Genomic DNA, 27,592 nt, shown 5'->3' with positions numbered 1-27,592 from the left:
TGAGGTGTCTCCATGTGTCCGGCTGGCTGAAGCAGGCTAAAATTGGTCTGAGACAGCCTCTTTTTTTAGCCCGCATGGTTTCACCCACTGTCCTGTCCTGGCTGCATACGTGGGTCTGTGAGAAGCATGCTTCAGCTGGACTGGATGGACGCAGGACTTTGTAGACTATAAGGACTGAGCGGATTCTCACTACAGATAAGAAACACTAGATTGCGCAAAGTGTGATTGCGCATTTTCCGTGTAAAGCCCCGGTGTCAAGTTGTGAGAGTGACCGACCTGTGAAGCCTGGTTTTCGGGGGAGACACGCTGCAATGGACCGGTGAGACTGCAAATGCACGGAGCTGGAGTCTCCTGCAGAAAAAGTGCAACATTTGACTCATGCAACAGTGGAATCAAGTGAAAGTTACCGCAAGAAAAGGAATGTAAATGACGTTAGAATGTGTGGTAATAAACAGATCGCCTTGCAAATCTGCAGAAATGTCCAAAAAAAGATCAATGTGTTATCGGGGTACAAACAAATGCTCTTAGTTTTTACATGTTTTCATTGTATCTGTGCCATAAACTTTAGACCAGGGGTGTCAAACTCATTTTAGTTCAGGGGCCACATCCAGCCTCATATGATCTAAAGTGGGCCGGACCCGTCAAATAATATAAATAATGGGATAAGAACTTATAAATAATGTCAACTCCAAAGTTTTTTTGTATGTTTTTGAGTGAAAAAAGTCAAACTCCGTAATGAAAATGTTTACATTTACGAACTGTACTTGAACATAACATGAACAAATATGAACCTGAAAATTCTTAAGAAAAATAAGTGCCATTTTAACAATATTATTATAATATTATTATCAACTTACAGATCCCAGTGGATCTACAAATACACAAAACATTTAGTAACAGGCAGAATATTGGTCCAATTCCACATACTTCTCTTAAGAAATTTCAGGTTATTCACATTTTTTGTAAAAGGCTAGTCTGTAAATGTAACCATTAATGTGTGATTTTACATTATTTTACACTAAAACAAAGAGAAAAATTGTAGCTTTCATTATTTATAGGTTAATATGATAGTATTTTACTGATCTGACCCACTTGAGATTGAATTGACCTAAAATGATTCTAACATCCTTGACTGTTAATATCGTCAGAGTAATTTCTGCATTTCACAAATTCATCCCATTGGCCAAATTGGACCCTTTGGTGGGCCGGTTTTGGCCCCCATGCCGCAGTTTGAAACCTGTGGTTTAGACACTGTTACCCATAAAGTTCTATTAACTTAAAATTATTGTGGCAATGTGATTTATTCTTGGTGGATAAAGAGTAAGTGGGAAAATATTGAAAACAAAAACTATTCCAACTTTATGGGCAACAGTATATCATTAGATCAACACTTTTTCTCTAAACAGCCTATTCATGGTAGTCTGTTTGTAGGTTAACAAGTCAACTAAAGTGCACAAGATAATAAGTATTGGTTTAGTAGAAAAAAAAATGTATAAAGCCATTTTTTAAAACAAATTGTTTTTATAATGATGTGACACAAGCAAACTGCAATAAACCTCAATTCAATACTCAAATTACACCAGCTTTCTGTGACCCATAACAGAAATAAATGAGCAAAAGTGTGTTACTGCACAACTTCATGACACATGACACACTGATAGCATAATAAATATGTTCAATAGTGCAAAAATACAGAAAACACTGGATGAAAGCAGAGTGAATGTCATTACCAGTAGTGTGCTGTAGTTGTTTGAGTGTAGATCTGGATGGGTCCTCTGGTTCAAGCTGACATCTTGATGTGTTGTTTATGTGTGTCTGTGTGTCCTTTGTCCCAGCACACCTGCTACACTAGAACACTATAAGGCAGCCATGTTGCTGAGTGGTGTCGGAGATGCTCTGGGCTACAGGAACCAGCTGTGGGAGTACAACGAGTCAGGACCCACTATTCATCAGGTCAGTGTTGTTCAGAGCTGCCATAAGGGACCAAGGGTTCTAAAAGAAGTTTGTTTTTTCTTTCTAAAGTACTTTAAAACTATTTTTACTGTAACTTTCACTATGAAACATGATGGCACTTGAGGGTTTTAGAGTTAATCATGATCTAGTTGCAACTTCTTCAAGTGTAAAGACTGAAAGAGAACATTAATGACGCACAAAATATCTGGTGGTCAGTAGATGAGCTTTAGGGATTAACGCAAGTGGATTTAAAGGCCAATATGCCACCCACCCACACACATACGCACACCCACAAGCACAGACATACTTAAAAAGACTAACTGAGCACGAGAGGACCAGAAAGTAAAAGTAAAAGAGTAAACACCTTCACCTGTATATGAATGAATCTGGAACTGAACTGGATTATTGTCAGTGTGTTTTTTATTTATTTTTACCTCCGCCAGGTATTGTGATCACTTTGCTTTGTTTGTTTGTTTGTTTGTTTGTTTGTTAGCAACTTTACGGGAAAACTATTACAGCCATCTTTGCCAAATTTTACCCACAGACAGGCCTAGGCCCTGGGACAAACCTATTAAATTTTGGGCCTAGTAGGCCAAAGTTCAAGGTCACACCAAGGTCACAAAATCTCAAATTTTCCTATCTCATCATTGAGCAATTTTCGAAAATTCGTAAAAAAAATTCAGAACTCCTCCGATTAGCCTCCAATTTGATACACCCGTAGCTTATAACAATATCTTGTATCTGGCACAAAATTGTCCACATCCACTGTGGAATGTGGACTCTGTGGACATTTCAATTTAACATTGAAAATCCCATGTACGACACATTTTTCATTATAACTCAACAAATATTGATTCGAATTTAATATAATTTGACATACACATGACTGGAACCAAGCTTCAACTTTGTATGAAATATTGTTCTGCTCCATTTCTCTTCTGTTCCACTCTGTTGACTTTTGTTATTTTTTATGCACCATTTTCAAAAAATCATAAAAAATGCAATTAGTGAAATATCATGATGAAATTTGTTTTGCACATCCATAGTTTAAAAAGAAATAGTCGATCCACACATGCACACTGTTTGGGGTGCTTGGCGGAGGTTCATATTCTCTGAACACTTGTTTTCTTTGCAGTTATTTTTCCCTTAAAGTCAGTACTGAGAAGCATGTAATTGAGAACCCTAAGGTCTAGTGTTGAAGAACAGAGTTCTGTACCAATACCAACACAGATGCCAATAATTTATAAAACATTCCATCAACTGCAATTTATCAGGTAACTGGATTAATGAGCCTACTTCCTGAATTGAGTGGGGAGGAAAAATATCAGTATAATAATTTTCTACAAAGCTGTTGAACTTTCTTTTGGGCGTGTTTTGATCATCACTGATAATATCATAATACGGCATCTGCATCTATACAAAAATGGCCTGATTGAATTGAACCTTAAGCTGAGCTAAAACCAGCTGGCGTTCTGCTTGTTCTTGCAGGAGCTGAAGGAACTAGGCGGTCTGAAGAACATCAAGGTCGAGCTTCCAGACTGGCCGGTGAGCGATGACACAGTTCTGCATCTGGCAACGGCTGAAGGACTAGCAACCGGTGAGGTCAAAGGCATATTGTGCCAATTTGCTCTGTGCAGTGTCTGTACCTGCCTGCCGCTCATTGTGTTCCAGTGGAGGGGTTGATTGGATTGATCTGATAGTCAGTGTCGCTGTGATGAGGCCTCATCAGGACACACACTAAACCCTTGTTCTAAAGAGCTCAGAGTAAAAGGTTAAATCTGATTTCCAATCTTGACTTGATTTGCAGTGTTATAACGATGCAACGCAAGTGGAAGGCACCGTGTTAGAAATTGTACTTGACCTTTTGCTGTGATAAGGCAAACAAGCAGTCTACTTAACAGTTCTGTAACACCTTTAAAATGACTCTGCAGTTTAGAAATAAATTAAGTTACATCTTGCTTCCCTCCGTCACAGGGAAGATAGGGGAGGATCTTCTGCATGAGGTGGCATCTCGCTATGTCGAAGGGATGAAAGACATGGAGGGCAGGAAACCAGGGCCTTCAAGCATCTTGGGTGAGAGGGAGCCTTTATTTTGCACACAGATAGATGGACAAAGATAGTGAAGCAGAGATTGTACTTACTTTAATCACTCTTACATTTTAGGAGTGTCCCAGCTGAGGCCTGGGGAGGAAGGAGGCTTCAGAGTCCCCTATAATCCTGAGGGGACAGGCTGTGGAGCGGCCATGAGATCCATGTGCATCGGCCTCAGGTAAGGTAAAAATACTAATAACACACTCTAATTATTATGAACTCCAGTTGAGCCGGTCTGTGTTTTGCCTAAGGCCTCTGGAGTTATATTATAATCTTATTTTTTTAGTTAATGCAGTAAGATTTGGGGTTTGTTCAAAGTAGTAATAGTGTTATATGTTTGGTGACCTGTCTGGGGCACACCCTGCCTTTGCATAATTTAGAATGGGATAGTTGCCCCACCACCACCACCTCCTCCACCCATCCCCAAGGTTTCAGTAGTGGCAGAAACTGAATAAATGAATGTATGAGGGAAGAAGATGGGAACAAGATCTTCAAAGTGTGTGTGATGAAGATGCCTTGGAGAAATGCATCCAGACTCATTCACTTTTCATCAATAATAAATTCAAAGAAATACAGTATAGAATACTTTACACACAGCACAGAATGCCTCATGTCATTTATGAAATTGATCCCAATACATCACCATTATCTCTTACATTGACATTTGTGACATGCAGTATATACTTGATCTTTGGGATTGTCCAATAATATCTTAGTTTTGGTCATTAGTTCTGAAATGCAAGATTTGTAAATATGCAGGTCAGTCTCTATCAGTGCTACCATTGGAAAATCTAATCTTAAATATAAGTAAATGTAAACTATTAAACAAACTTCTATTTTTAGCTAGAAAATGCATAGTAGTGGAATGAATTCATGAAAAACTACCAACTGTAACCTAATAGTATAAAGCAATGATTCCCAACCTTTTTTGGCTCGTGACCCCATTTTAACATCACAAATTTCTGGTGACCCCAGACAAAACAGATAAAATTAATGCTAAAATTAATTTGTTTTTGATCATGTAGTAGTTTGTTATACTATGTTGCAAATAAACATTAATTTTAGACAACATTTAGTCTATATAATGTATATTATTATGGACGGAGGCAGAAAAACCAGGTGTAGATAACTGCACAAAGTGAGAATTTTATTTTCCTTGATCAGGATATGTACAGTCAGTCCAGCTTGGGTTTACAAGGCTGACAATTAATACTGAACAAACAATAACTCAAACTATGAATTATGAAAGAGCTGCAGCATCTGAAACTGACCACAATGAACATTTGAAAGATGAACAGTACCACAGTGCTTCAGTTTCAGCTTCAGAGTTTGTCATGTCTTTTATGGATTATATATGATTGTCTCTATCAGCTCACCATATATTTTTTACTAGTAAGTTTTTATTTTTATCAAATACTAGAAATTTCAGGCAACCACATTTGAATTTCAGGTGACCCCACATGAGGTCCCGACCCCAAGGATGAAAACACTGGTATAAAGACATTTTAAGAGCGTTGCCAATGGAGAGGAAAACTGTTAATCTGAAGGGAAATGACAAAATGTGTATAGATCTTTGGCAACCTTTAATGTTTTGGAGATCTGAATAAACTCAGGAGGGGAAGGATTTGTGGGATGTAAAGGCCTCAGGTTGACTTAACAGTGAGTGATGATTGCAGACAACACATCTTGATTGTTGTGGTCGTTACTTCTCATCTCAAGCTTCTGTTTATACTTAAAAGATGTACATCAGTGTAAAATAAAACTGAAATGAAGCATGTTTTAGGAGAAAAAAAGTAGAGCCAAATGGATACTGGATTTTAAGGGGTTATCAAATACTTTTAGCCAAGATTTAATGGGTGCAGGATATGTTCCAGTAACAATGAACTTAATTATCCAAAATAGGTCTAACATCAGTGCACTAAACACTTATTCCATCTGTTAATCTAACATCCATAGCTCTGGACAAATAGATCTGTCAAAGTGGCCTAATATCCCATTTATCAACAGGGCACAAAGTAAAAGTTCATTTAATGGAATTCAAAGTTCTGATCTAGCACCTCAAAAAGTTTGACCCTTGAGCGGTCAAAACTCTAACTCATAGTAAATGATTTTCTAAATATCTCATGTTCTTTACACAGATTTTTGGGACCATTGTATCCCAGAATGCTGGATACAATCTTGAACAAATTCTCTGAGGATTATATAATGTTATTCAGTATTACTTACGAGACTTACGAGTTTAATTCGTTCCGGGACTGAATTTGTAACTTAATTTGCTCGTATGTCAAATCACTTTTCCCCATTAAAATTAATTGAGATGTCATTAATTCATTCCAGCCCCATAAGTCGAAATATGTCAGGAAAATGTCTAGCATATCCAAAACTTATTTCTAACCATGAGTAACGTGCTTTGAACCTGTGTGAAACTTAAATCAAACTTATCTCCGACGCATATTGATATATGTAGATGTATTTGACGTGTTCTGGACAACCTCTTTTCACGTCTGAGTGTTATGTTCTTTGAGTCCAACAACAGCACACTGAAGAGTAAAGCTCATTTCACTTATTATAAATCACATCAGCAGAGGTGGGAAGTAACCAAGTGCAAGTACTTCGTTACTTGTACATAAGTAGATTTTTGTAGGTATCTGTACTTTACTTGGGTATTTATTTTTCTGGCAACTTTTACTTTTACTCCCTACATTTTTACATAAATATCTGTACTTTATACTTCTAACATTCTCAGAATAGGCTTCTTACTTTTTCAAACAAAACAGATGTGACAGTATGTAAAATGCGTCGCTTCAGAGAGAAAATCAGCGGCAGAGAGAAGGAGCACAGGCTGTGACCAGGGTCAGTACCAGAGTCCTGTATGGGTCCACTTCTTCCAAACTTTTCCACCCATACTTGCAAAATTGAGTACCGCGACCCAAACCATGATCAAACACATTGTCTACACAGTAACTCACATTTAAGGGTTTGGCTAAAATGCACTCCATCAATAAATATCTAATGTGTGCTGCTCAATGTCGTCTTTGGTCGATATAAACAGAGGTGAATCTCACTTTAAAATAAAACAAACCAGCTGTGGATCAACCACGGTCAAATTAGACGATCATCATCATTAAATGTCCTGCAAATTATTTTCATCCATGAATCTTCTTCTATTTTTTCACGTCCTTGCCCACTACCCGCCTGCATTTCATTTAACTTTACCTGTACCCGTGAAAATTCTTAGAATTTTTTTTTACCTGTCCCCATATATTTTTGTGGGTTATCTGTTGGGTATCAGACCCAGTGCAGGACTCTGGTCAGTACCATTCACTGTGGACTTAGGAAGATTTTGTCTGGTTAACTAAGTATTGTTTCATTCATGGTAAAAAAAAAATGCAGTTTTACTTTTTACTTTGGTACTTTATTACAATTGAGAAGTTGTACTTTTTTACTTTTACTTAAGTAAAGGAGTTGAATCAATACTTCTACTTTTATAAGAGTATTTTTTCACACAAGTAGCTGTACTTCTACTTAAGTACAGAATGTGAGTACTTTTGCCACCTCTGAACATCAGCTAGTATGAAAAAATACTGACATACTGTCGATACATGATGATACATGTGATGGGCGCACATTGACTGATGTACTATAGTAAACAGAACCAACACATGCAAATACATGGAGTCACTGGGTTTGTATGTTGTAAGCTGGACTGTTACAGATGTCAGTGGTGGTTTAATGAACTTATTTTCTCAGAATCATACAAATCTTAATATGTTCTGAAATGATAAGACTCATGACAGGTTCATCTCTTGAACATAAACACATCTCCTCTCCAATTTTTTCTTTTTACTCAGAAAAAAATCAACAGATGTAGATGCAAAATTAATGATTATGTTCATTACCAAACATCCTGCAGATTAGGATTTCAATTGATCATTTTCTTCTTGAAATGTCAGCGCATAATTAAAAAAAAAGGCTTATTACAGTTTCCCAGATCCCAAGGTGAACTCTTCAGACGTCTGTGAACAACTCTGTTATTCAGTTTTCAAGATAAAACTCAGCCATCCTTGCTGTTGTTGAGTGTTTAACATTTTGCATAGAAATGATTTAAACATGAGCAAAATAGCTGCCACTGATTATCTCCATGTAAAACAGTAAATGTAATGTGAAATATCTTTAATGAAAAAGAGGAGAAAATGAACTGCAGAAGTTAATTTGGGCACCCAATAATACATAGAAGACTTAACGCCAGGAGTTGTACGTTTTTACATTTCAGTTGCTGTAATCTAAACTCATTTATAATAACAGCAACAACTGAATACACATTCCTTAATCACCAAGCAGAAAATAACAAATACATAATGCACGTCTGGCTTTAAAACATTAGCCAGAAGCAGAAAAACATGCTGTGGAGTCAATTAAAGCATGAAAAGAAGTAATTACTGTGAATATAATTTAGCTCCAGACAGCTAATGCTAATACAGAATGCTTCAACACATTCCTCAGCTTTGTGATGGACTTCATTAGATTTATGGTGAAAACAACAAAAGTATATTAATCCGTGCTGACTGATAAGACTTCATCCTCTGACAGGTATCCAAAACCTGACCAGCTGCTGTCGTTAGTGGCAGTTGCCGTGGAGACAGGCAGGATGACCCATCCTCACCCCACAGGTTTCTTGGGAGCTGTGGCTTCAGCCCTTTTCACTGCGTACGCCGTCCAGCGCAGGCCAATCACGACCTGGGGTCTAGGCCTGATCAACGAAGCCTGTCCAATAGCAAAGAGCTTTGTTCAGGGTCGAGGCTTCGCCGTGGAGGAGACGGAGAGAGACTGGAACTACTTCTGCGAGAAGTGGCAGTGGTATGAGCTGGGTTAGAAGAAAAACTCAGACATGGGTAACCTCTATTAGCCTTTTTTAATCTAAAGGTTAATAAAAGATGGCATGAGGTTTGTACTAAAATGTCAGTGGTGAACTTTAGCTCGGCTGCCTGATCTCAGTTCAGCCACACACAGATTATTTCATTCGCAAACACTGCTTCTGATTACTATAAGATATGGGTTATTTTCTACCAACTCACCTAAGCCCTCCCAGTTTAAATCGTGGATTTTACTATCCAGTGAATACTTAAACCTGCAGGAGGTAGAAAAAAAAAAAGAATTTCAGCAGCTGTCTTCTGTCTGAGCCAAATCAAAACACTCAATGTAAAGAAAGAAGACTGTACAATGTGCTGTGGAAGTGAAGCCAATTTATCACAGTTATGGGATCTGCTGTGTTACATCCGTGTTAAGCCTTAAGATTATTAGTCTTAATGATAATTAATGAAAATTGTCAGTTAAAGACAGTGGTGGAAAAATAATTTTTGGACACTGCATTTGTGAAATATTGTATTAAGAATCAGTCTAAAGTCATTGAATGACCAAGTAACGATGACCTATTGTTCCACTCTCCAAACCCACTTGCTGGCTTCTGCACATGCTCTGTTCCACTGAGTTCAAAACTGGATATTTCAGCCAGATAATGCCCCTTAAAACACATCCAGGGCATGGCATGTTGAAACTGTCATTTATTTAGAGTAGTTATTTTTTCTTATCAATGATGAATCTTTTTAACACAACTTACAGATCACATGCACAAAACATATCAGCAGGTATAATATTGTTAAAATTGCACTTAATTTTCTTTAGACATTTCAGGTTATTCACATTTTATTGTTAAAGGATAGTTTGTAAATGTTAATATTTTTATAATATAATATTTTTTCCACATTAAATCAAGTACTAAATTTGGAGTTGTCACTATTTATTATGCTATTATTTTACTTTAGATCACAGCCGGTCTGCATGTGGTTCTTGGACTAAAACGAGTTTGACACCATTGACTGTTTATATCTTCAGTGTAATTTTTGGAAAGGTTTTTGGAGCCTTTAGCAGGCCAGTTTTGGTTTAACGCCCCTGATATAGAGGATGCTGGTCTAGGTCTTTATGGTAAACAAGGTCATACATGAGAATGCACTAAATCATTTACTAGCAGGAATGCAGACTACTGTATGTTTTATGAACCTTAGAGAAGAGGCTAAAAAGATGGAACTTTGCTAAAACTTACCCTTGATTTACTGTGATTTGTGGATGTAACAAATACCCCGTTCCTCTGTCCACAGGTACCTGGATCAGAGGGGCATCTCTAACGGGGTGGGGCCTGCGCTTTGGCCCGCCTCCTACGGCCCGGCTGAGAGAGACGACGCCTACAAGAGCTTCAGCCTGTCCGGGTGGGCGGGACGCAGCGGCCATGACGCTCCAATGATAGCGCTGGACGCCCTGTTGGGGGCGGGGTCAGACTGGGAGGAGCTAATGAGCAGGGCAGGCTTTCATGGCGGTAAGAGACTCCAACTGGGCTGAGAAAGAAGTAATACAAGTATAATACCACCAAACACTGTCCTCATCCCAGACTTTAAAGTTAAATATTTCCACCAGACAAAAACCATATTATTCTTGTGTAACTTCCTCTCTTCTTCTTGTAGAGACATGTTTTCTCCCATCATCCATCTCATCTATAGTCGGGTCACTTTAGCTCAGACAGCCGTATGGACTGGTGGTGTGAAATAATTGGTCCTCATTTGTCACTGTCTTGAGAAGAGAAGCAGCTTTGTAGAGCAGCACAAACAGCATAAAGGAAACTTATTTCATGCAGTGGGTACTGAACAGGGTGGACAATCAAACCAGTCATTAAAAGAAATCACCTACGAGCCCTGCCTGGGAATTCAAGTTATCATAACGGATGGTGCAGCCAGCAATGAATTTAGACCAAACTAAAGATTAATGCAACCACTCAACAAACTCATAGTGCATTTATTGGCAGCTCTGTGTCCAATTATAAAGTAAATCTGATTTTAAAGCAACTAAACTAAAAATAGAAATAAGACTCGGTCCCTTCAGAAAAATAGCTTCTGTCCTGCACTGGTCATTAGCTCAAACTACTTACTGGGTTCACCTGGGGGACCTGTTAGCTCTAGCAGGTTCAACTGGTAATCACCTGGTGAACCACAGTCAGACTAATGGGACTGGTCCAAAGGCCTAATTAAGAACATGTCTAGTGGACACTGGGTGATAACGAAGTACCCCCACCGACAGGACCTTTACCGACTGGCTAAACTACTAACTGTTTTTATCACTAACAATTATGCAAAAGTGTTTTATTTTATTACTATTGTTACCATTTTACAAATATTTAGCCATTTTTTTATCTTACATTTCACATTGAGAAGTTCAACCCATCAGTATTTAACAATTACACATTTTACATCTACAGAAGATAACCTCATACCTGTGGTTTATCTTTTACATTATATATTTACTGAAGACTTTACTCCTTACTCCTATTTGTTTTCCGTGTTCTTAACAGAGAAAAAATATTCTTAATTTTTGTCTGGTTTACAATTTTTAAGAAATTATCTGCCTAGGAGATAAAGTATGTAAGATTTTGCATATTTAAATGAGATGAATTGGAAAACGAATGACAAAAGTGCAGATGTTTTCAATATATGATAAAGTCTTGTTACACCTGCATGTTGGTTACTGTCCATTTATATAATAGATTTATAAATCTTCCACTGGAATTGAACCTGTATAGTGAATGTATTGTAATGTGTAGACTGTTTTGAAGTAGATCTGAGACAAACCCATTCTCTTATTAATTCTCTGAATTTCACATTCTGACCCCTGTCTGTACAGCCAACCAGCAGTAACTTAATTTTTCTTTATCAGTAACACGGTAAAATTCCTCTACTTTTATTCTGGAGGTGTTTTACTTGTAGACCAGTGAATTAGCTTTTACCTTCTCTTACCTGTCAGTGTCAATGCTTATTGGTATTTTTTTAGTCTTTGCACAGTGCCTCTGTCACTCTTTCTTGCTTTATAAAGTAGTTTTATATTAACTTCACTATACTGTTTTAACATTTAGCTACTGCATGAGTTCCCTGTCTGTTTCCCTTTAAAAACTTTGTCCATATAATGCCGTTTTCTATTGTCTACAGTGCTGTGGTTTGCATGCAGTCATTAGGATTTTCATAGGTTGTCTGCTTTCTCTGTGCCAACTTTGAATGTTGTTTTACCATTTGACCAGTTAATTTAACATCTGGAAAAGGGACAACAGTTGAAAATGAGCCATTTGGTAAAAGTGGCACATCAACAGTGTGCTGATAGATGTGCACTGTCCCTGAATTGATAAACAAATGCTGAGGTTTTACTTCAACTCTCCTTTGAACCTAGCCCCGGTGGTACTCGTGCCTCTGACAGGAATCAATGAAGTCTCCACAGATTAATGGATTTTTCAGTGTTTTCTTAGTGACAATTATAAATAAAGAGAGTGGATCTGTGCTTCACCACAGGGGGTAGGCTCATGCAGTTTTTTCCTCGTTTTTTTCCCACCCAGGCGACAGTGACAGTACTGCAGTGATCGCCTGCTGCTGCTGGGGTCTCCTCTACGGCACACAGGGGGTCCCTGAAGGAAACTACACCAACCTGGAGTACCGGGACCGACTGGAGCAGAGCGCAGAGAAACTGTACGCCCTGTCACACTGAGGCGACTGTCACAGCCTGCTAACGCTGATCAAGTTTGTCCCAATGTGTTGCAGTGAAGGAAAACTAGGCCACACACTGTGGCACACTGACGTCGAACTAGTCAGTGCTTCAGTAGTACATTGATCTAGAATGCTGTCACTGAGCCACGATCTGTGGTATCACACTTGCCTTTAGGGGAGGCAGCGTGTCCCACTAACCCAGAGAGGACTCATTTCTGCTGCAACATGCACTGTGTACAGGCTCATGTGTTTGGCACTGAGGCTGCTGTATCATGAGGGGTCCCCCTAGTGACGATTTTCAATTGGCATGCAGGGTTGTACAATACGCAGAACAAATTGAAGCTAATGAGAATATGAAGAGAATACAAAAAGTCCCTTGGCCAGTAATTACTTCATTTTGTCAGCCTGACCTAGTAGCAAATGCTTAGCAAGCTTCAAATTAAATGTGCTGATTATAATTTAATGAAAACTAAATGGCTCACTATAGTTGTTACTAGAAGTGCAATCATGTAACACTGAATCTCCAGACAAGTACAGTTAACAATACAGTGAAATAAACAATGTTTTGTAGTTGAGTTGAAAACTTTATTTTTTGTCATTGTAGTTTTAATATTTTTTTTGTCTTGTCCATTTTTTATTTATTAGATTTTTCTACAGAGAAGGGGAAAGGGGGTGGTTTTAACTACAGGATCAAGTTTTTTTCTTAAAAAATTGCTAAAAATCCCCTCTCCTCTTCAAATCCCTCCTTTCGTTCTGTATTCACGAGAAGCTGGAGTCAGTTTCCCATTTACATCTCGTTGGTAACAAAACCTCGCAAGGCGAAAACATAATGGCGGAAGATAAAGTGTCTGCTGCTGTTTTTCATTTGTTGATATTCCTCTCTGACTGGTCCGCCCAGCAAGGTGCCTCACGCCTCTGAAAAGGGAAGTTGAAGAGGAGAGTGGGACGGCAGCAGGGGGAGAGGGGTCGGACACTGCTGCCGTTGTCTGCCACCTTCATCACTAGCCTTAGAAAGGTCCTCCTCATCTGAGGCCAACGCCGGCATTTGTACTGATGAAGAATATTACAGCAGAACAATAAGGTGCTGAGGCGTTTTTTTCTCCTCTTCTCTCCGTTTTTATCTTGTCAGACTTGTTTTGTATGAGTTGCATTTCAGTCTGGGCCTCACATCCAGCAGGCAGTGGGGATCTTAGGAGGGGGGTTCATTCCTGGGACAGTTCAACATGGAGGGCGGCAGGGGCAGAGGGGTTTAGTTTCCAGGTGGATGAAATGTAGCTGGGTGTGTTTGAACCTGCATTGCTGTTAAAGATAAAAAGAAAACAAGTTAGATACCACACCTCAAAACATGTCTCAGAGTGTGTTCAGACCTGCTGCTAATGGACGGTTTTAATCTAGGGTGTGAACCCATCAACTCAGATTCGTTGCCCAGATCTGATTATGTTTAGCAATTCTGGTTATTTCAATTAATAAGATGTAGAAGTATTTCTGTGGCAACTTCCAAATGCATATTTCCCTACATTTAATCTTTCCTAAGTGACTTATCACCATATAATAGCTTTCTTTGCGTTTTGCCTTTTTAAGTGAATATCAGGTATTTTCCTATAATTAATTCACTGACCATGTAGATGTTCATTAAAGCTCTAAATTCAAAGGTTGCCATATCAAACAGAGAAAAATGAAGAAAAAGTGACTTTTTCAGCAAAATATATCATTAGCTGAACATAAAAACAAGCATTTAAACCACTGTCAATTGTCAAACTACATGGGTTTTACTGGTGAATCAGTGTTACAGAACATGACAGTGTTTCTCTGTTCACTACGGAGCCTCTGAACATCCAAATGGGTTGAATCTGGTGCTGATAAAAAGCTGAGAAGCTCCATTTTATTGGAATTATTTCAAAATATTAATAGGATTCGTGGTTCAGAAGTTATTAGACATTTTAAATTTGATGTTTTTAATCACCATAAGTGTTTAGGTCTTTGATATTCACCACACTTTAAACTTCCGAGTCCAGTTTGAAATACTCCAAGTGTTCATTTATTTGCCCCATTTATGAGGCACCTGTAATATCTCTTATGTTTGTATTCACACACTGCTGAACAATCTGATATATACAACCATATAAGAGATATCACAGGTGACTGGCACTTGTAATACTGTAAAAACACTCGTTTAAGAGTGAAAATGAAATATTTATAGTCATACCGACATTCAAGGTTTATCAACTGATTCACTTCATTAATTTCTACATTTAACAAGCAAAAAAACATTTCACCTTAAAAAGGTTACAGTTGCCTTTGTACATGACCATTAGCTGGTAAAAACAACAAAGCAGCAAAAAAGCCTTTAATTCATTGTTCACTTTGATGTTATCCATCATGCTTTTGAGAAGATTTACAAACTGTCTTACAAATCTGTAAAACTTGACATCTTGTGCTCCATCTAGAATCCCTGCAGGTAATGAAAACCTGGGCCATGTTTAGGGATGGGAATCGAGAACTGGATCCCAGTAGCTCGATTCCTTGGAATCGTTTGCCTGCCTGCTTAACGATTCTGCTTATCGATTCCGCCTTCATTGTGCATGCGCGATGACGTCACGTGTACGCTGCATTGTTTTGGTCAGAATGTAGCCAACATGGTGCTGAGGCAGAAACGGTCTGAAGAGACGACACCAGGTCCACTGGAACACTGTCAAAGCTTCCATTTCTTCAAAAGGGTGGAATCCCTCCAATATGCTCAAACATTTGTCCACAGAATGTGATTCATTTACAGGAATGTCACGTATTTGATATGCTACTTAGCAACGTTTGTGAAAGTAGCAGCAGAGTGAACGCCGGGCCCAGTTCCGGTTCCGGTCCCCCCGAACAGGACCCAGCACCATCTGTTATTATTATTTGTACATACTGTATATGTTACATTTTCTGTGCAGAGATGTAAATATGAGACAGTTAATGCAAATACAACCGTTTGTACTCTTTTATTCCTTCACCCAATGAGAATCGATAAGGAATCGGATCGATAAGCAAAATTGATAATGGAATTGGAATCGTTAAATTCTTATTGATTCCCATCGCTAGCCATGTTTTAGGCTGAGATGAGCTTTTTTTTATGAAGATCAAATGACAACTGATCACTCAAGATGTCTGTGGGAATGTATTCCAATGTCAGGAGTGAACTGAATCACTTCATGAGGGACACATTATAGCCAGGACCAAACATGTTTCGTACCTTGTGGATGTGTTGGTATATAGAAGTGTTGGTGCGCTCCTTGCTGAGGTCCGTGTTGTGGGTGCTGAGGCACGGAGCCAGGACCCTGCTGAGGGGGAGGCTGTAACATCACTAACTGTGGCTGGCCATGGCTCCCAGAGTGGTGGGGACCCGACATGGCTCCTTGTACATGTGCCTGGATGTCCAGAGGAATGTGTCAATAGACAATGTTTATACAAAACTCTTTCAAGCATCACTATGCACTCACATATCTAGCTAGAAATATTATATTTAATTTGAATTAAGACAAATAATTTACTTTACAACAAACACACAACAGTGCTGGGTTCATACCTGTGCCAACTGTCCTAGAGGGTATGTAGGTGGGATGCCTTGGTGGCTGTGAATGCTGTAGCCCTGGATGGGGTATGAGCCCTGTGGAGATGTGTGGCCTGGCGGCATGTTTGGTGGAGTGGGAGCTGAAAGGGGACCTGAGTGGTACAAGGACTGCTGTGGGCCTGACTGAGCATTCTGCAAGAAGAGACCACACCCAAAAGGTTAATAATAATAATGATAATAACAACAACAATATCAGATGGTCCTGAGTGTACCAGATACACATAACCTGTTAAATTAAATAAATTTATGAATTTTGAAGACAAAACAGCATCAGAAATAAAAATGTCCCAGACAGCTTGGTCAAGCTGATTCTATTTTCTCAGCCAGCTGCAGGTAGGTGTAGAATTCCCCTGATTCAAGTAATGAACTGAGTGATTTGGAGTTTGCAGCCGATATAAATTATACAGCCTGATATAAATAATACAGCCTACTAACTGATTTCCCAGGACAGCAAAAGGATGGATGGATGGATGGATGGATGAAGTTAAACACTGCATTTTAATGTGGCATTAAATTGTGGATGAATTCAACATTACAGTTATGTTAGCCGGAGATTAGAAGCAGATAAATAACACATTAAGTATGTCAGAGGTGCAAACTAGGAGCAAACCCTCGACAAGATGCAAACATACACAATTTCAGAAAATCAGTATAATCAATTGAATCATGAGGCCGGTAAGGATTCTCAAAAGTGGAAGATCTTCAATTTGAACATGGTGTCCTGGTATATTTTAGGAAATTGAAGCAGTTTTGGGTGTCTCACCTGTCCTGGGCTAGGTGCGGCATGTTGTGGAGGCTGGTTTCCGGTTGGAGTACTGGAGGGCTGTGGCTGATGCACTGCACCAGAGTGATGGGAGAAAGACTGTGGAGCTGTAGGAATAAAAGAAAATTTTAAAAAAAGTTTCAGTGGATGGACAATATTTTATGGGCCCCAATGATCAAGGAATTTCTTCCAGCTCATAGTGAGAATGAGAGACTATACAGTAGAACAAATTATACATGTACTGTATAAACATGTACTGTACTGTAAGTTTGTTTATGCTCACCATAGATGCCCTGTTGTGGTCCCTGAGGTCCATCTCCCTGTGCAGGAAACTGAGGGCCTCCTGGTGGTCCAAGGGCTTGTGGGTGAGGACCCCCACCTTGACCAATCATCCTAGCTCCACCCTGTAGCATGGAGTACATGGGCTAACGAGAGGAGAAAAAGAGTAGAGTAGAATAAAAATTAGTTTTGGTGTAAGGAGTCAAGGTATACCAGTGGACTAATGTGACTAAAGCTTATATTTAAAGCAGCGCAAACTTGAGAATCATTCAAAGCTTGAAGTGAGGGGCAGGATGTGTGTATCTGCTCTCAAAAAGCCTTTACGTGTTTTAACTCTGAATATAGGAGGACTATGTCAGCCCCTTTCTAGGTTTTACCTGTCCAGGGTATGGTGTCATGGCCTGGATGACCTGCTGCTGGCCGTACTGCTGTGGGTTGTACTGCAGGTAGGACTGAGGGTAGGGGGAGGCCACCAGAGGGGCCCCAGCAGCTGAGGCGGCAGCTTGCAGCATGGGGGGCGCTGAAGTCCCGTGGTCTGAGCGTGGAGCCACAACTGAGCCTGAAAGTGAAGGTAAAGAATAGTCAAAAGATTAATAAAAAAAAAAAAAAAAAGATTGGAAAAGAAATTATAAAGTTAGATCCCTCATGTCTGATAAAAATATAACAAGATGAGAATAAACTTTTTGTGAACTTTCTATTTTATGACAAAACTTTTTAAAAATAAATAAAAATGTTACCTTTGGTCCTGGGGTATTTTCCCTGGCTGACTGTAGACATGGTGTACTGGTACATTGGTGGGGGCTGCAGGGTGAAAATGATGAAAAGGTGAACACTTAAACGAAAAGCTTTTATCCGTTGTTAAACATTTACCTGGCACCGCAGCAGCAATTTTACATTTTATGTTAAATCAAATTCAGAGGATTACTGCAGGCTTTCAATTAACTTTACAACTACAAAGGTAGGACAGAGGTGTGGGGGCAGTCTCAGTCTTTCAGTCTCAATTGTTATGATCAGACGATAAGGTACAGAGAACAAAGAAACAGAATCCAATTAATACCAAGTGTATCAGCTGACTGTTCAGTTGCATTAATCAGGTGGATGAACATGAGGTTCAACAACAGCCTAATCTGACTATTCTGAATGCAATTTAAGATTTTTTTCCATGCCCTGTCATGTTATGCTGACACAAGCACAGAATATAATGGGAAACATTTACTGGTGACTGTTTTGTTTTGTTTTTTTAACTTCCCCCTAGATTTCAATGCTTCATACATTGCCAAATTCAGATTTAAGACATTTTAAGGTATACAAATACACATTAAGGAATTTGGGAGTTTTAAAGGACCATCAGAAACCCTGATTAAATGATTTACAGGAAAACATTTAAGCTCACATACCTGTACAGAGTGAATTTGTGACACGTAGGAGAGGTAGGGGGTGTTGTACAGTGGTCCCTGTCCACCTGGGTGCTGCAGGACCACGGGGCTGGGAGGTGTGGGCCGAGGAGGGGTGGGTGCAGTGTTGGGCTTTGTCTGAAAAAAAAAAAATACAGGCAAAAATGAATCAATCCACCAATCTCAGAATGGCTTATTTTAGTATAGGACAACTTCCATCATTTACTACAGTGAGTAAATGAAAAATGAGTCTACAGATCCATGAAAATAACTGCACATCATCATACTTTTCTGTGTATTTTTCACAGCACATGATATACAGGGCGTCCCAAAAAAGCTGACATCATTTAAGATGTCCATATCAGAGTGACTACATGGTCAGGAGAAATTATACTTAATAGGATTTATTTGGACATACAATGTTTTATTCTACAAATTTCAAATGAGAAGTTCTGGGGGATGGTAATTTTATAATGTTCCAAAGTTATTACAAATGTTCAATGTGTATGCACCACTTGTGACGCGGCACACATCAAGTCAGTGGTGGAGTTCCTGCTGCACTCCTTGCAGCATGTCGTGTGTAACATTCTCCAGAGCCTCAGTGATTTTCCTCTCCTCTACACATGTGGGGAAGTGGTGGGATATAGACCAGTCCTTTAACGTAACCCCTCAGAAAGAAACCGCACAGTGTTAGGTCAGGCGAGCGTGGGGGCCATTTCAACACCATGTTGTCTCCACCATTAGCACGTCCAGTCCATCTTCCTGGCGGATTCTTAAGATAAGCTCACACACTGAGTTTCCATTGTGGTGTGTATATGAAATGATGTCAAATTTTTTGGGACACCCTGTATTACCATTGCACTGCTAATATAAACAACTAACTTCTGCAAACCTACTTTAATTTGTTCACATTACAATGGTTTAACAGGTATAAACTGGCTTACCATAGGCATCTGGGGTTTGATGGGGTTGAACTCTTTAGCATTGGGGTTTAGGGTTGATTTCTTTACTTGGCTAAAAGACACAAAGACAAAACATTTGTGTTAAACATCACTATGAAAGTAAACAAAATGTTTTATTCTAACAAATTAGTAATCCTTTTGAGAACTCACTCTGCTACACCATCCGTCCGCTCTGTTGTCTCAGACCTCGCCTCATCGCTTCCTGGGGTCCTGGCTGGTTGAGGGGTAGCTGGTGATTGCCTGTCAGAACCGGGTCCTGTGGTGACGGATGCTGTGGTGCCAGGTGTAGCAGCCGCCTCCTTGGCAGGATCCTCAGCAGGGGCTGGGGATGGCTGAGGTTGGGGCTGTGATGGGATAGAGGCTGGGGCCTGAGATTTGGCCTCAGAGGCAGGGTGAGCATCTGCTTGGGTGGGTTTGGCTGCGCTCGGCTGGTTGACCTCAGCAACAGCAGGAGGCGTAGCTGTGGCTGGAGAGCTTGGCGAGCTAGAACCGCCTCCACTTGACTGGAGCTGAAAGGAAAGGAGGGATATGTCATGAGGAATGAAGGTGGTAGCATACAAGGAGGACAGAATGAAGAATTAGCAAACAATTACACCGAATGATATGGAGCTAGCTTCTTGATTGGCTACAGATTTTCTTCATTTCACGCTTCTTGGAAAGGTCACTGAACTCTTACCCTGAATTCCTTGCCAAATTTGCGCAACTCCTCAAGCTGTGACCTTTGTTGAACTGACGGAGCTGGAGGAGAGACGGAACAAAGGTTAATGAAATTGGGAAATAGTGAAAACTGCAAATTCATATACTGTCAAAGCAGATAAACCAAGTAACCAAACATGAGTGGATACTTTTGGTCAGAACCAGCCAGTTTTAATGCATCAACTAAATTGCTTAGATACCATTCTATCTCATACTATTCATTCTGGTCATTTCAAAATGCATACAATTAACCTTATCAGTGTCAGTGACTCACTTGGCAACATATTTGCTTGTATAAATATCCACTAGTAATTATTTGCCTGTCAAACATAACATCACACAAGCACATCATTTCTCCAATTAAGGCCAGTTTCATAATGAAATGAAAAAAAACCATACACCTCTCACAATTACTTAAAAAGATGTCTGTTGTTGCATTTTGCACTGTTGCATTGACAAAATATTGTAAAACTGGGAGAAGCGCATGGCTATTTTGTGTTCAGTCATCTTTACTTTTACATTTCATTAGCGGCAGGAAAACATCACACAGCTCCTACTGATTAAACTTGACTAATTATTCATTTTTAGTGTTGACAAACTCTGAAGAATAACTGAAAATGTTATTCAAGACATTCAATTACCTAGCAATATTGATGCTAAAAATAACAAATGACACAATGCTCACTGTAAAATACCATACTCACTCTAGTACTGAATAATCAAAGCCTCTAAATGATAACCAGCCCTATTTCTGATTCGTGTGTCCAGATTAATCAAACTGCTGATTTCAGGATTCACTATATTGCATACCACTTTTAGAACATACCTTTATTACTCTTGCTCTCTTCTGTGCTGCTGGGAGACTCAGCTGAACGTTCTTTAGCAGCTGCACCAAGGATCTCATTCACTGTAAAGACAATAAGAGCAAACACTTTATTTGCCGTACTTCATACAGTCCACATTCAGCACTTCTGTATTTCTGCTATGATCTAATGGCAAATGAAGCTCATGTTGCTAGAGGATTAAAACAATTTAATTTAGATTTAAAATCAGTCATAAATAACAGAGAAAGCAGGCAGTGGGGCTGTACCATCTACAGGGAAGAGGGGAGCCGGGCCAGATGTCTTCTGGGCAGGAAGGGAGACAGATGATGTGTCCAAATAAGGTGTGTCTTGTGAAGATCCTGATTTAGGAGATCGAGTAGCTACAGGGACATAAAAGAAAAAGGTTTTAGTAAAATCCATTAATAATGTAGGAGTGTTTTTCAGGAAAGCACTTGATTATGTAAGTGCAGAATGTACCTGTGGACTGGCTGTGTGAGTTTGGAGTGCGGACTGATCTGCTCGACTGTGGAGGTCTTTGGGCTTTGGGAGATGTTCTGGCAGACACTGAAAGCACAAGTGGAGTTTTAAAGAGACCTTTGTTGTTTTTTTCCTTATAAATAATGTAGAGCCAACATTGTTAAAACATTTTTTTAAACAAGTTCACACTCTTACCTCCATTAACTGGCCTGCCAGCATCAGACAGCGAGTGTGGGAGTGAGTGAGAATGAGGGACTGTGTTTAGGTGTGGAGCAGGGGGGCTGGCAGGGGACGTGGCGGCAGCAGCAGAGGATGTGGCGGGTGCAGATCCAGCAGGAGAGGGTGGGGTGTATGGGCTTGTAGGGCCAGAGCCAGGGCCTGGGCTGGGGCTCCCCTGGGGGAGGTGGGGAGTGTAAGCTCCACCACGGCCTGATAGAGGGCTACTCCTCTCTGAAGGGGACGCACCAGGCTGGGATCCAGTAGCGGAAGGTAGTGGGGGTCTGGGGGACGAGGATGAGGAGGATGGAGGGGTGGAGCGGTATCCTCCGCTAAGGCGATTGTGAGATGGAGGCCCGCCAGACCCTCTCTCAGCTCGTTCCCGCTCCCGGTTCATCTCTCTCTGGCGCTGAGGTAATGGAATGTACTTGCCCTCCCTGTAAGAGAAAGATAACACATCAGACAAGCAGACACAAGGATGATCAAAACGATTTTAAAATGTACTGAACTAATTATGGTCCTCAACCAGATTAAATAGGAATATATACTCGGGATGGCAAGATTCAACAGATACAATCAAGACACACCATTTTCTTATAGGTGTTTGCTTTGGTGACCTTTTAGTAGAGCCTCTATGCTTAAACTATTTAGAAATGTGATCAGTAATTTGTGACCACTGATTTTATACTGACCAGGAGACAAGCCTCCTCTTCAAATTGTTTTAGTGGCCAATTATCACCACATCTTGCAAGAGTATGAAAAACACTATGGTATACTATAAAGGCTGAGGCATGTTATAAAAGTATAAAACTGGAGACAGAACAGGAAAGAAGCCTGAGGAGTTCTAGGTAGGTTTTGTTTTTGTGGAAAGCCCAGAAAGGTAAGGGTGTTTTTTGGCATATATAAAGAAAGACACAGCATAATTAATAATTAGTAAATTTAGGATTTGCTGTGTGCCAACAGAAAAACTAATTAATCTAAACATCTACTACAGCGTTTCATTCTTTTGCATTACATGCTACCATGTCGAAATAAACCAGCCTAAATTGCACTATATTGCAACTGATCCATATCACATTATTCAGTTATTTCATTTGTTTTGTTGTCATATTAGCTTCAGCGATGGGATGTGGACAGTACCAATATGTGTTTGATGGTTTCATTAATACAGTCATTGCTTTTATTTCTATGACTCCAGCTGGTCCTTTACCTGCTACTAGCTCCAGGGCTGTCTCGGCCCCTTTCACGCTCCCTGTCACGGGGGCTCTCACGGCCCCTCTCCCGATCGTTCCCATCCCGCACCACAGCGCTGTATTTGTCCTCCTCACTCTTGCCCTCATCATTTTCCAGGTTGACACGATGGCGATACTGGGGACTAGACTCGATCTCACTGGCGAGGCGAGCAGCACGTGCCTCCCTCTGCCGATAAACCTCTGAGTTGCCCCTTTCCAGCGGGACGCTAAGCAGCAAGGCAGAAAGGTGAGAAAATGGAAAAATGAATCAAACACCAACTATGATAATAGCTGTGAATGGAAGGGAATAACATTAAAGAACTCTGTAAATGCAGACTTCACACCTTGATCTTCATTAGACAAAACAGTATTTAACAAAACCCAACATCTTAATGTGGAATCTTAAAGCCAGTGGTTCTGTGTGTAAACTTACGTGTACATGGAGAGACTGGAATCATAGGTTGATGTAACACCATACTTGACTTCATTGTAACGGAACATCTCATTGGCATCCCAGCCATTGGACTGAGGAAAACAATTAATTAATGTAGTATTTTTATACAGTTAATAAGTAGAAAATGTTTTGTAAATACCTCTTGTTACAGTACGTTACTTTACATGGTTGTTAAAAATACAAAGCGACTCACTGCATCGTTCTCCAGATCATAACTCTCTCCATTGCTGTCTCCCCCTTCCCATCTCTGCAGCACCTTCTCTTTGTGTTCTCCATTGACACGAGTGGAGCTGATGGCAGTGTCGGTGAAGGTGTCTATAATCACAGACAGATGAAAAGTCAAAATCAAACTTTCTAGAAATGTTTAATTGGCAAGACAGTAGTTTGACTCTTGTTGTGAATTTGAATGTTGGGTTATGAAACGGGCAAACTGTGGACAATGTTTGGTGCACAAAGAAAATATTTGCTATAAAACCAGGATCTGCAACATTAAAGCTTAATTCCTTTCAGATAGAGCCTTTTCTTCCATTTTACTAGTAAATTTGTATCTCTGATACCAGGTCTGTGAATAACCTGCTTTTGTTACTCTCTTGTGATACCTCTGGTGGCATAGTTGAGGTCCACGTCTTTGCAGATCATAGTAACCAGGTCAGATGGGCTGAAGATCATGGTGTCAGTGATGTCTTCCCTCCGTGGTGGAGCAGATGTTGAGCCCTCCTCTTCACCACGCTTGTGTACAGCATCTACAGCCAACTCGCACTAATGACAATACATTATTTAAAGAACATAAATGTAAGAACTACACAATAGAGCAGCAGTTAAACAACTTGAGAGCAGGCCACATGTTCTTTCCTTGACATGAATATATTGCAGTATTGAGAGTATAACACTTTTCTATCAAACCAGCAAGGATACTCCATATGCCTTTCTTACCCGAGAACTGAGGGTCTTGAATATTCCTTCAAATACACTGCCATTCTTCACTCTAATGTCACAAGTGGAACCCTGATAGAAATAGAAATGTTAATAATCACATTCACCAGAGGAATAATTCAAGAATATTGCCATTTAGAATACTATTATTTAACAATTGTAAAGACTATTATCCTGCCAGATGATCCTAAGCGTTTATAAAATATGCAGAGAACAGCCATGTAATGTTGATCACTACAAACACAAGTAACTGCGCACTCAGTAGAAAAAGGAGTTACATCAGAAAGCTGCCATTTTCTGACATGTCTTACATCAGATCAACAAAGTAAGAAAAGGTATGGGCAGAATGAGTACTGAATGCTAAGTCGTATTCATATCAAAGATGATGCCATCTACAATTAAGCTGTAAAACACTCACCACAACAGCTGTGAGAAAGTGAAGCATTCTGGCATTATTGTAAACACCCTCGAACACCTACACATAGAAGAGGCACAATATATGTATATTATTATATATATAGATGTAATTGTAAAAAATAAATAAATAAATAAAAAATAAATCAACATCATAGGTGATATTGACCACCAAAAAAAGATTTAGACAATTCATTCCCAGAAATAAATGAATTCCCAGAACAGTGCATCACAGAAACTCCCTAATGCTCTTTTATTACATCCTACTATTACATCCTGCTAAACTTAAGGATTAATATACACATGAAATTTATACAACATACTGAGTGTTGTCAGCATTATTGCTGACAGTCATTCACATAGATGTAATGTATAATGACTCAATAATGTAAAGCACTTTGGGTGCCTTGAAAAGCACTATAGAAATCCAATCCAGTTATTATTATTGTTAACTGTATGTTCAAGATGCTGTAATATTCTGCGAATGAGTTATTCAAGTTAAAGATTTACATATTTGACCATCACTTGAGAAACCTGAAGCTGGCAATTATGAACTCCTTCTAATTTTAATAAATAATGTGCACAATATATTGTGTGTCATTGTACTCCCACTTTTCGGCCCAAGATATACTCACAGGAGATGCCTGGAATGATGGTTTCGCAGAAGTTCGATTCCTGTGAGATGCAACAGTTAAAACAGGATGTCAGCTTTCAGGTAAAAGGAGTACAACTTGTTTTTGAACCCTGTTGAGGCAGTATCACATTCCACATTGCAGCAACACAAGATTGCTCAAAGGTCTGACGTGTTCCCAAATTAACATTCTCAATGTACTAAAATTATTATTCTACACTTATATTTCAATAACTGAAAAATAAATCAAATTATGTTAACTTTACAAGGTCTGACAACTGGTTTTAGTCTTGACTAGGCAAAGGAAATTGCTTCATACATCCTCTTTTCATCTGGTATTATACAAAGACATTTGCATCTAAGGAAAGGTGCCATTATAAGGGATATCATGTGCAGTATTGTTCTCAAATCTCGGTCATTAGAAAACGGTATCAGTTAGCATCACATGTTTGGGTCTCAGTAATCCCTTTAAAATTGATTGTTTCTTCCTTATGATTTACTTAAGACAAAGTAAGACTAGCGGCAATATCTTACATGGATGTGAAAGTATGGTTTGGAGCATCATCTACGCGTAAAATGTCAATATTAAGACTGTTGTTGTGAAATGCAACAATAGGTCAGAATGTAGGATGTATCACTACTAGCCCCTTACACGCTTACAAAACAAAGCCGAAGACGAGTTCAGTAAACACGACCTCATCTTAGACAAGGACCACGCATGACCTTGTGCAGACCATCAAATATCTAAGATTTATCTATTTTGTCACGTCTTTTCTTTGCTACTATAGCATGTTGCAGATTTAACTTTTTTTTGATCAGCAGTGTCCCCTTTCCGGTACTGACAAGCCAGATAAACTTACTATCGCCTGTTTTGCTGAATAGGTACTCGTTGCCCTCACCAAACTTAGACCCACCTTGCATATTTGTTATCTGTTGGTTTTCAACACTCTGATTGGCCCACTGCGATTGTCAATCAGATTAAACACAATATCATTGGCGTAAAGCAAATCCCTATTTTTGGGGCACGCCCATTGAGTGCATAGCGCTTTAACCGGTAGGCCTCGGAGTCACAAGACAATCCTCGGTCTATCCTAATTACGATCCGCCGAACAACTCACCTCCCGGCCGGTGTCCTGTTGCCGCTGTTGATGCCGCTGACTGGGGATGACATACCGGCTGGGCCCGTGGTTCCGTTAGACGCTTTTCTCCCGCCTGAGCCGGGTGTCTGCTGTTGTTTCAGCATTGTGAAGCACAAGGCTTAGACAGTACAAACTGTAAGCCAACTTATAATCACTCTCGATGTTAAGTTGATTTGGAGCCGAACTATCTTTAGCAATATCACCAGTCCCAGTTAGCACAGAGCCGGGCTAACCTCAACAACACCGGCTACTGAAGCTAATCTTGCTAGCTGAATACAGGTCGCTTGTGGCCTAAAATGTAAATCCAAAACACCTCGCCGTTTAAATTAAATGTAACATATAACTTAACTTAACTGGTCCTCCTATCTACTTCGTAACCACAGAGGTTATGTCAAACCAAGCGACCGATAAAATCACACGAGTTTCACTATATTATTTAGCGGTAGCAAAGCTGGTTGTGTTAGCATTTGCTTTGATCCTCAAGCTCACTTCGGGCGCCTTATCTCCGGGATTTACTTTCTTCGGTCCGTCGCGTCGCCGCACCTCCGGTACCGTTGACCTTTCCGTTAAAATATACGGCCTTAGCGTTGCTGTCGGTTGCCTTAAAAAGTTATATTTTCAGGTTTCGTGGTGAAAACCTGCTGCGGTCGGTCAACACCACCTCTCGGTAGGTTCACTTGACTCAATCCGCGCGCGGCTAACTGGAAACCGGCTGAAAGGGGGAGGGGGCGTTTACGTTCGCCTTTGACCCACTGGTGAACACGCCTATGTGGGTTTGTGTGTGATTAAATCACTTACTCGATGTTTGATTTATTTTTTTTGTCAACAGCCTATGATCAATGACACAATCAATTAGTGATGGCATCAGCTGTACACGTGGCACTCACAACAAAAATCTCATTTTGTCTTTAAAGTATGTATCACTTATTTATTGTAGCCTGTAGTGTAGCTTGC

General features: G+C 39.8%; 3 protein-coding genes across 3 annotated transcripts in view; 1 reads left to right on the top strand and 2 right to left on the bottom strand.

The window, feature by feature from the left end:
* The window catches only part of LOC115439552 (double C2-like domain-containing protein alpha), a 70,734-nt gene extending 70,388 nt beyond the window's left edge, over positions 1-346 (bottom strand). The window contains exon 1 of the mRNA XM_030163409.1: positions 277-346. The gene's annotated coding sequence lies outside the window, so the exon portion shown is untranslated. The remainder of the gene's footprint in view (positions 1-276) is intronic.
* adprh (ADP-ribosylarginine hydrolase) lies at positions 8-13,192 on the top strand. Its single transcript, XM_030163414.1, has 8 exons — positions 8-319; positions 1,836-1,953; positions 3,442-3,550; positions 3,928-4,026; positions 4,117-4,222; positions 8,635-8,901; positions 10,200-10,414; positions 12,470-13,192. Exons 1-8 carry the CDS (start codon positions 312-314, stop codon positions 12,616-12,618), a joined length of 1,071 nt encoding a protein of 356 aa, XP_030019274.1. The 5' UTR covers positions 8-311; the 3' UTR covers positions 12,619-13,192.
* A 128-nt stretch (positions 13,193-13,320) lies between these two features.
* Positions 13,321-26,742, bottom strand: LOC115439547 (ataxin-2-like protein). Its single transcript, XM_030163401.1, has 23 exons — positions 26,618-26,742; positions 25,504-25,543; positions 24,873-24,929; positions 24,455-24,526; positions 24,121-24,280; positions 23,715-23,836; positions 23,501-23,592; positions 23,046-23,294; positions 21,815-22,272; positions 21,620-21,706; positions 21,409-21,522; positions 21,145-21,225; positions 20,299-20,360; positions 19,773-20,131; positions 19,605-19,674; positions 18,664-18,798; positions 18,004-18,067; positions 17,644-17,825; positions 17,271-17,412; positions 16,988-17,094; positions 16,180-16,356; positions 15,847-16,021; positions 13,321-13,916 (listed from the first exon to the last, which is right to left on the bottom strand). The coding sequence occupies exons 1-23, from the start codon at positions 26,740-26,742 to the stop codon at positions 13,867-13,869; spliced, it is 3,180 nt and encodes a 1,059-aa protein (XP_030019261.1). The 3' UTR covers positions 13,321-13,866.
* Positions 26,743-27,592: the final 850 nt, after the last annotated feature.

This window comes from Sphaeramia orbicularis, chromosome 19 (assembly GCF_902148855.1).
Source record: "Sphaeramia orbicularis chromosome 19, fSphaOr1.1, whole genome shotgun sequence".
NCBI classification, from domain to species: Eukaryota; Metazoa; Chordata; class Actinopteri; order Kurtiformes; family Apogonidae; genus Sphaeramia; species Sphaeramia orbicularis.
Note: the sequence above shows the minus strand (reverse complement) of the source record. Positions and strands in the feature narration are given on the sequence as shown.